Source organism: Malaya genurostris, chromosome 2, assembly GCF_030247185.1.
Source record: "Malaya genurostris strain Urasoe2022 chromosome 2, Malgen_1.1, whole genome shotgun sequence".
In the NCBI taxonomy this organism is placed as follows: domain Eukaryota; kingdom Metazoa; phylum Arthropoda; class Insecta; order Diptera; family Culicidae; genus Malaya; species Malaya genurostris.
Window position 1 is genome coordinate 227,880,422 of NC_080571.1, and position 10,807 is coordinate 227,891,228.

At 33.1% G+C, this 10,807-nt stretch overlaps 1 protein-coding gene across 2 annotated transcripts in view; it reads left to right on the forward strand.

The window, feature by feature from the left end:
* LOC131427902 (RB1-inducible coiled-coil protein 1) overlaps positions 1 to 10,063 on the forward strand; it is a 54,076-nt gene extending 44,013 nt beyond the window's left edge. For both annotated transcript variants that reach the window (XM_058591478.1, XM_058591480.1), the window contains one exon: positions 9,129 to 10,063. In XM_058591478.1, the coding sequence (XP_058447461.1) occupies positions 9,129 to 9,136 (8 nt within the window). In that variant the 3' untranslated portion in view covers positions 9,137 to 10,063. The remainder of the gene's footprint in view (positions 1 to 9,128) is intronic.
* The last annotated feature ends 744 nt before the right edge of the window (positions 10,064 to 10,807 follow it).

Consider the following 10,807-nt stretch of genomic DNA (forward strand, 5'->3'; position numbering starts at 1 on the left):
TTTGCTACTTAACACATAACACATTTGTGAAATGCTTGCTTGCTTTCACACGGAACCACCCGCGATCCCATTTCAACCAGAATATTAGTTGATTTTCTGAATTCGAATGGTTAAAATTTGGTACAACTAATCGATTGTTGTTTTAACTAAACTGTCATTTTTGTTTTTCGATTAGCAGAAACGATGGTTGAAACAACTAATTTAACTGTTTGAAAAAAAATGCTGTCAATTAGTGAGGACACATACCGTTCAATTTCAACAACTATTTTAGTTGAAATAACTGGTGTTGTTATTGAAACAAAATTCTGTTAGTTGAAAAATAAATCGGTTTTATTTGTTTGTTTGTTTTGAGATCAGTAAAGATCTAAATTCTAAAAAAAATACTTCTGATTCGATCGGAAATGATCGATGTAGAAAAACGTTTTTAATCAGCAAAAGTGCCCGGAGGGGCGAGTAAATTAGCGAAATTATTAAATTTACCTAAAATGCTGCCTTCAAACGGTTGAACTAAAGTTATGCACTGATAATTTTAGTCAATTTATATGAGCTTGTGTGTATCAACCGCTGGGAATTGGAATTTTGCGACGGCAATTCAAACGCGCCATTCAATCGCAGTGCGTTCTGTGCGTTTGAAACCCTTCGCTCCTGTTACTTTTATAAATTAAATTCATGTCAAAAAGCGTTTTATTGCTAATCGGTAACAAACAGCTGGAAGTAAAACAGTCTGCTGGAAGTAAATCAATGATCGAATTTGAAGCATAAAATTTTTGCGCATACCTGAAAGATTACGAGATGATCATTCATTAACATTTTCTAATTTGTAACCAAATCTTTTTCATCTCAAACGAGGTTAACTTTATCACAACACCGCTGTTAGATAAACACTTGTTATCATAAAATTCTGAAATCGAATGAACACAATTTCACCAAACGCTTTAACCATCGATGTTGTTTTCATTGACATTTTTAAGCGACGCGAACAGATTTCAACTAAAAAAGTTGTTGATTTTGCATTGCAATTATTGTTTTGCTTTCAACTGTCTCCGGCATTTGACAGCATTCAAAACAACATATTTTTCAACTACTTGAATATATGCAAATCAAAAACCATTTTGGTTGAATCAAAAAGAAATTAGTTAAATCAACTATCGCAAAAATCAAAAACTGCGATATCGCAATTTTATGATCGGAGAGTTCTCCGTGCAGAAATCTATTCGGATATTTCCTCGATAAACATTAGAAAAGGTACCAAGTGTAAATGACAGCTTCTCTTTGTTTACTTTCTCTTTCAATTATTACGGTATATTTTTGCATTTTTCAACAATTTCTTAACTACAGATCGAAAGTCGTTATTATATGTAAAAAGTTAGAGAGAGGGATTGCCTATAGGACCGTAACAATCGACAGAGAAAGTAAACAAAGAGAAACTCTCATTTGCCCTTAGGACTTTTTCTCGTGTTTGTCTTTCGTTTTTCAGCGCAAAAATAGGAATAAAAATCAGCAGAAAACGAGCTTGGATTTTTCAGTAAAATATTTGTTGAAAATACCTTCAATACCAGATCCGGACAAAATATAACAACATCATATTGGCTACAAGAAGCAACACCCATATCAGGGAGTTGATTAAATCAGTTTATCTTTGCAAATAAAGACTGTCCCAGAAAGTATGGACGCACTTTGATTTCGTTGTAAATAATTCACAAGTGTTAGATATTCAAATTTTATTCGATATACTGATAATATAAGACTACAACAACAGAATATTATTCTCAACATTTGCTACTTAGCCATAATGATAACTATGAATTTTACAGGTGACATAATTCTACAAAACGATACAATTCACAACCATTAACTTTTCAAATGACGCAATATTTACGCGAGTTCGAGTTCAAGCCATGTAGTTTCCAAATCACACAATTTTACATGTTCTTGAATATAAATTTGTGTGAATGTCATGTGCATCTTATAGGATGTAAAATCACAAGATTTTTTCGAACTGTGTAGGTTTTTTTACTCATTCTTCCAGAATAATGAGTTCCTTTGAGCCGATGGGTGATCTAACGTTGTGTTTCACAGCTAGAGGCGCGTTTATCTGTCAAATACAAGGGAAATCCAATTTAGACTCATTTACAACTTATTTACAACGTCATTTGTTCAAGCGAAAAGTTAATTTTAGTGTGAGGAAAATTATTTTCCATCTCTGTTATTTTTGCAGCACCTAAGATTCTGTTTTAAAAGATGAAAACTTGCAGTTCCAATTTTAGCATGGGAGAAAATGTTATGTTGATCATTTTAAAATGATTCTATTCGTCGCGTACATCATGAAATGTTACTTGAAGGACCGTACAGATGCGCAAACTGAACAAAATATGCGATATTATGATGAGAAATAGTGTTTTTCGCGCATTCAAATTAACCTCAACCGAACCGAAACAAATTCCGGATCTCGATATTTATCTACATATCATCTTAAGAAATCAAAACATGACCGTGTTATCAAAGAATTAATTTTCTTACATTTCCAAATGATCAGCTCTTGTAATAGATCCTAAGGTTCAAATATTGAGGTTTAGATGGTCAGGAAAAAAATAGTTTTGTGTTAGATTGCCAATCACTAACGAATTGCCCATCTCTACTAGAGATTTTGCAAATGCTTTGAATTAAATTTAAGTCAAATGTTGGTTTTCATAACTAGTTTAAAACAAAATAATATCCAAAAATATTAATGATCCAATTATATTTTTTTTGTTAGTTTCCAATTGTTGAAAAAGTAGTGAATTCTTTTTCCAATGTTTATATAGGGTAAAAGTACCCCCTTAAATATCAGTTCTAGTAGTCATCTCATATACGAAAACCATTAGTTAGAGTAAAATCTGCTGTGTCTGATCGATAGATGGACTTTAAGGGTAAGATGGAAATAGGTTCATTCGCTTCAAATTTTCGCGTCACCATAACAGCAATGTTGAACAATTGTTGAACTATTTTTTCTGCGATATTGTTAGAGTTGGAGCCAAAGCTAAGATATTGTATCCAATTTCATCAGATTTTAACAGATTGAAGTCGAATAATCTGGAATATGTAACGTAGTAACTCCACTAATGAGATGACTATTGGTACGACCGCTCAATGTATAAATAGTGCTCAATTGATCAAAGGCACAAATCTCCAAATAACTAGGGGAACGTGTCACTTGAGCCAACTAGTTCTGATTCTGATTTTCTTAATCGATAAATTTGCTGGTTTCACTAATTTAAAGGATTAAGACAGCACACCTAGAAAACTAGAAAAAATCGTGTAAATTTACATCTTCTGAGCCCGACATATGTATATGGGCGTCAAAAATGACTCAATTTTATAGGAAATGTAACTTATATTTAATGCATTCTGGCATATTATTATGTGCTAAAATTCACACGTTTTCTTGGAAGGTGAGGTATGCTTGTTATTCTTGTAAAATTCAGTTGTTTCATGGATTACGTTCTTATGAATTATGTCATATGTGAATTTGCGTCATCTGCAAATTTCATGATTTTTGCTGTGCATGTGCGTAATATTCTTGGCCAACACACACTTTGATTTTATCGGATTTCTACACTCGTGTAAAATTACGTTTTCTGAGACCGACATATACGCGCGTCAAAAATGACTCACTTTTACTGTGGTTCTATCACAATTTAAATGCATTCTGATATATTTTTAAGGGCTGAAACATGTAAATTTTACACGTCTGCTTTAAAGGTGCGGTATGTTTGATACATATTTAAATCATTCTTGTAAAATTCAGTCATTTTACGAATTACGTGCTTATGAATTGTGTCATATGTGAATTTGCGTCTCATATAACTTTCATAAATTTGTGCTGTGTATGAATTCGCTATCCTATTCATTTTGGTTTTTTCAGGTTGAGAGCTGCGGCACCTGTTTGAAGTTGCTAGCCACATAAATAGGGAAAGTAATTTAATTTTAAAATCATAACTGCCCACATTACTGAATTTATAAAAAAACATAATTTGTGCAATGATTTGAGTTTACATAGGTGACTTAAATCTGTGACAAACATACCCAACCTTTCTCGCAGGCACGTGAAATTTCATGTTTCAGCCCATAAAATATATCGAAATGCTCGAATCTTGTGTTAAATCAATCATAAAAATGTGTCAGTTTTGACAGTGGAATATGTCGGAAGACGTAAATTTACACGATTTTTTGCTGTGAAGATGAATAATGGTAATTACGCTGTTACCAGATGTGCCAGTTAATAATGCGAAATGCGTTTTGAATGGAAATGAATGTTGATTGTAAGTAAGAGGTCCAAGATACAATACTGAAAGCTGTTACCTTGAAAGGTTAAGCATTTGTTTTTCATATGTCAACTAACTCACGAATACCACATCGAAGGAACTATTCATCTTTTGAAGTGATCCAATCGTGAATCAATTTTTCCACATCTCCATAACTAGTGAAGTGCTGCTCAGCAAGTGTGTGAGACGTCGATAAAAACATATGATAGTCGGGAGGGTCCAAGCCTGGAGAGCATGGCGCGTGGGGCGAAAATTTGATGTATTAGATGTGAGGAGGCGTTTTCGTTCTGCAAAATTACTTTCTCCAGTCTGGTAATCGTTTTTCGAGCAATGCTTGATTTAATTTCATTATTTTCTTTTGGTTACCATTAGTATTTACTGCCTTCCTTGATTTGAGAAGCTCGTAGAACGTGATATTTTTTCTGATTCTACTTTTTTTCGAAACAATTATGTTTTGCAGTTTCTGTTGATGGACAGGGTCAACCCATGCGATACAGAAACCCCTCACCCTTTTTGCGCGTTCTCTGCTGTCTATCATTTTGCTCATGAGGAATCCATTTTCTTACATTCGGATTTTTTCCCGTGTGTAGATGATGTGTAGATGATCAGAAATAGCATGGCGAGTAACGTTTAATTATTTCGCTACTTATTTTTGAGTTTGGATCTTGCCTTCGTTTAACAATATTGTCAATCTGGATTTTTTTTCCGTTGACCTGTGCTTTTTAAATCACTTGAACCAACGCACAGTCAAAACACGCGTTTTTTTATTTTTGCTTCGGGGGTTAGTTTTAGAGCTTTCATGTCTTCAGAAGAATTTCTGTTTGAAAAATTCCACTTCTTTTAATATAATCAAAGTTGTAATTATCCACCTACTAGGGAGTTAAAAAAATTATTTTGCATACAATATAATATGTCCTCATAAAAATTGTAGATCATGTTCAAACAAGAAAACATGCCGAAGAAATAAACACTTTAAAATGCATTGGTGTAGAGATATCATGCACTGTTTATTAGAGAACCGTAGAATAAGCAGTGCTGTAAAACTTCATTCAATCCAATTGAAACTGAATGTGGAACACATTGACGATTTCTCTAATGCAGTAAACTTCACTCTCTGACACACACAATGTTTGCTGACGGCCCTAACGGGCAGCATTCAATTCATCACTCGTTTCTCTTCAATCGAGGCTCAGTTTAACCACCGTCAGTTGATCTCTTGAAATGACAAAATTTCTCTTTCAATAGTGTGAGAGCGGCCTTCAAATGAGGTTCATGTAAACATTCGAATTGGTTCAAGATAATAGATGAAATACCAACCAGATAGCTGAAATATCAATCACAGAATACACTTAAATTAATTGTTTCCTCCTTTAGTTTTCATTTTTAATACTTTACTCTATTTATAATTCTATTCGTTCGAATTTGCTTACTACCAAGAGCGAAGGCATTGAAGCAGGTAGACTACTTGGCACTCGAAATTGAGCAAGCAAAACTTCAAATGACTAGGTACGATTAATCAACTGACGATGAATTCCGGGAGCTTCACTTGAAAATGGCAGCAAAAGTCAAATGAATTAGTAGGGATATGCTGACTGTCAGCGGCCATAAATTTCATTTTCATCTTATATTATTCAATTGAAAATGAAATTTTACCGCACTGGAATTAAGTATTTCCATCATAACTTTTTTCAATGAATTTTCAAAATTTTTAAATGTTCTTCAATTAGATTTTAATTATCAAAATACATATTTTTGCCAAAGACTGCATATTTTTAAGTTCTCAAACTAAAATGTTTTTGAGCAATTTAGTTATAAAATACTACATAATCAAATATCAATATCTCGAAAATGTGGAAATATGTGGAACCAATTTAACAAAGTTTGAAAGTGTGATCAGAACATTATCAGAAAAATTAGTAGTCACAACTTAAATTCGCTTACGTTTGTATGTAAACACACTTTTAAAAAAAGCATGTCCTAACATTCCCTAATATATATTTAACACCCACACAGTATTCATTAACTCTTCACCTTACATTCAATATTTATCAAAGTAAGCGAGAAAATAAGAGCAATTGAAAACTGCAGACAAAAGCAAAAAGAATTTCCCAAAGTAGACGAAGTTTTCAATGTTTTCTTCAATTAGATATTGTAAATCTGTTTAGCGGTTTGTATTTCATTTTTGATTGTAAGCAATTGTAATTGGAGATCTTTCGTTCTTGTTTATTTTGTTTTTTCTGCTCCTATTTTCTCGCTTACTTTGATCAATATTGAATTTAAGAAGCAAGGTTAATTAATACTGTATGTTAAGGTGCTACATACATATTAGGTAATGTTAGAACATGCTTTTAAAAAGTGTGTTTTCATATAAATTGAAGTGAATTTAAGTTGTGACTACTAATTTTTCTAAAAGTGTTTTGACCATACTTTCAAACTTTGTTGAAATTGGTTCCACATATTTATACATTTTCGAGATATTCATACTTGAATATGTAGTATTTTGTATTTAATTGGTCAAAAACCTTTTAGTTTGTGAACCTAAAAATATGCAGTCTTTGACAAAAATATGTATTTTGGAAACTAAAATATAATTGAAGAACATTTCTGAAAATTCATTGAAAAAAGTTATGATGGAAATACTTAATTTTGGAGTTTTCTAATAAACAGTGCATCATATCTCGACACCAATGCATTTTAAAGTGTTTATATCTTCGGCATGTTTTCTTGTTTGAACATGATCTACAATTTTAATAAAGACATAAATGCTCTATCTGGTATTGTATGCAAAATTATTTTTTTACTCACTTGTAGGTGGATTAATTACAACTTTGATTATTTTAAAAGAAGCGGACCAGTTCAAACAGAAATTCCTCTGAAGACATGAAAGTTCCAAAACTAACCCCAAAACGTGTGCACAAATAAAAAACGTGTGTTTTGACATGATTGGGACCACTGTGCAACGTCGCAATCGATGGAGCATGTCCTCCGTAATCTTCAACAAGACAATAACTAAACTAAACTTCATATGACACAAACTTTTTTGGTTTTTTGGAACAAGATGTTACTCGTACAGTAAAAAACGTGCTTTATTCATCTAGCAGTGAGACGATACCTTTTTTATCGATTCACATGTTTTTTGCATCAGTATTCGTTTGTATCTCAGAAATTGTGCCTAGAAAGTATGATAATCGATTGCTTTATTAAAATAAATAATATATATGAGTGATATGGAAATTTCGTGCTCTCGATGGCTGTAGTTGAAGATAGTTGCAGTCGATTTAGTTATAAAAATGTATTGGTTATAATAAAAGGATAATGCAGAATTTCCAATATAAGGATTAAGGACTATTCACACATATCCGGTCCGGTTCAGTGCCGGCACGACACCGTGCACGGATACTGATATTATTTCATTCGTTTTCTATGCGCGCATTCACACCTATCCGTCACCGTGCCGTTTCAGTGCAGCTCACCGTCAGTGTAGCGTCCATCCGGCAAACTCAAATTCGTCGTCACCGATATTTTTTATTTTCTCTGAAGTCGGTATGTCATTGCATTTGCTGTGCCGGAACGGAAACAGCACGGAAACGGAACGGAAGGGTTCCGATAAAAAAACGACTGACGTCGCACTGAAGGCACTTTAACTGAACCGTCACGGAACTGAAATATGAGAATAGTCCTTTAACATGTTACAGTCGAATAATTTTGTTAATCAAAAATCAACTATGCTGAAAAAACAAATTGAGTCAAAAACTATGCTGAAGAGTCCTGTATTCAATCTTTCAGTCACTCAGAAACGGTTGTATTGAAAATTGTGTCTAATTTTGATTCCAAGCGTCATTTCATCGTGCCTACTATTGGGATATGGCGGAAAAATCGATTACACAAAAATCGGATTCTTACAATCTATCGCTTGTTTAATTGGTATTACGATAAGTTGTCTACATTTGAAACTATATTTAATTTTTAAAGTCAATTTTGAAAGATATAAGTAAAGACTGCAAATTTTGTCATAAAAGTTTGTATAACTCGAAAAGTAATCTAAAAGATCTAAAAACAATAGTGTAGATACTTCCAAAGAGCCACTACTTTGGTTAAAATCGGTTCAACCGTCTCTGAGATCCACGTCTCTTTATATTGCACACACACATACAGAGACATTGGCTCAGTTCGTCGATCTCGGAAATGTTTTCCAAAGTTTGAGCGAATTCTATGCTTATTGTTATATTTATTAAAAAAAAGAAAGGTAAAAATGACACAATAGTTCCGACGGTTCCCTGTTTACAAGGACATCTCTTGACAAAATCTAAATCTATATAGATGAAAATTTTGCACGTTATAAGGCTGTGATTATCGTCTTTTACATTTTATCTTACCAACGGTGCTAGGTTATAGTAACCTGCATTGAAATTCGCTTCGTGAACTAAAGATCGATCCAACCGATCTGATCTATCCGGCACCTGACTTTTTTGTGCTCGGATCGGCCTAGTGCGGATAGACCTTGAATTATCATTTTGATATCACTGATTTAAAGCTGTAAATTTAATGTCTCAAGTGAAATTTAAAATTTCTGTTTTAAAATAACATTTAAAATATCTCGCTTAGTGAATGCTTGTAACATTACTTTCTAACACTTATCAGCACACTTCATTAGTATAGTTGGACACTAGAATTTATGTTAACTAATTTCACATATTTATTTTCTAAGAATAAAACGAATTTCACATTCAATGTACTCACAAATATTTTACAATACGTTACGCTAACCGTAACACTGGAATTATTATACTGAAGTGACTAATCAAACCAATCCTTCTATTTCAGCTCACTGAAAATTACTTTTAGTACCTTATGTGTAAGGCAGGACCTAATTTATTTTGCGAACCTACATGTAATTGTACAAGCGATGAAATTCATTCTTCTTCAGTTGTTTACCTATCGATCCAGTACAGAAACTCAACGCAATGGTGGTCGATTGAATCAACCGTGATACAAAAAGTGTAATTTTTTATTTGTATGTACTTGGTGATAAGGATTTCTAGAAATGAGAATAAGCTTGAACAACGGAAACCGTACTGAACAAACAAATCAACTAAACATTTTTCCTTCTTCAGAAGAAGTCATTTTCTCTTATAAACATAGTCGATATCGTTATAATCGCTTATATTTAGTATGCAGAAATAAGATTGAACGACCGGAACATAACTTCTAAAAAGGATGCGAATGGACTAGAGTGACTATGTACTATGCATTATAAGAGCTGACATGAATGACGTGGTCTGTAATTAATAAAACCAATCAGAGGTGATATTTGTTATTCAATCAATTTTACAGTTTGTTAGAGAGCATGATTGAACGCTTTTGTCGTTGAAAATAGCTAGTAAGATGGAATTACGCGATAGTAGTCAAAACTTTGTCAAACGACTCAATACGTTTATATGAAAAATAAATAACTAAGAAAAAAATAACCCCGGCACTTCGTGGAAGCAACTGAAACAGTGAGTACGGAAAACGATTATAAGCTACTGGCAGACATTAGTAGCAACTAATTGAAAGCAAATAACGTTTAGTGTACATTGGTTTTGTTCGAATTTGACGTCCTTTTACATCTTGTGATCGGATTTTCGAACAAACAAATGTGCCGTATTTTGCCGATTAAAACATTGATAGAACTCTCGACCACTGTAAATCAAATGTAATATAATATTTTGGTATCGAAATGAAAATGTAGATAATAAAGATGCTATTAAACACGGAAAGATGTGTAGTTTTACTTCTAGATTTACTTTATTATTCAGCCTTGCAGGGATTTTTTCCGAGGCATAATATACTACTGTGTCTGAAAAATACCCAGAATGTGATTATAAAATGAAAAATCTTCATTTATTTTTCTAAATCATCAACGTTTTTTTCAGTTCTCGAAACATGTAAAATAGTCCTCCTCCGGTATGACCTTCAGTTTCGGCTCTTATCTCTTTAATCGACTTGAAACGCGTTACCCGCAGAGACATTTTGAGTTTGAAGAGCAGCCGGCAGTTTATTTATTTATTTATTTATTTGTTTTGAATCATCGGACATTGCAGTCTAAATGATTTGAGTGGGAAAAAGCCCATTTGAGTTTACCAACACATCCAATGGCATAGTTCTCAAACAGGCATAAAACCACTATCTTTTCAACTATACTAAAAATAATGACATAATACACATAACACTAATATAATTGTCGTTGATTAAAAGCAGAATACATACAAAAATTAAATAAAATAAAATATATCACAGAAATTGTAGTCTGCGTATGATGGATGCAAATTTTTTTGATGAGTCGCCAAACTCGAAGACACTATCTACTTGTGAAAAAGTGCGTATCATAGAAGTAACTGGCTCGTGATATCCAAAACTTGTGCGATGAAATCTTGTCGATAGTAACGATACATCGCGAGTTCTCCTAGAGGTTCGTAGATCTATACGGGATAGCAGTTCGGGTACATCAATTTCACCATTCA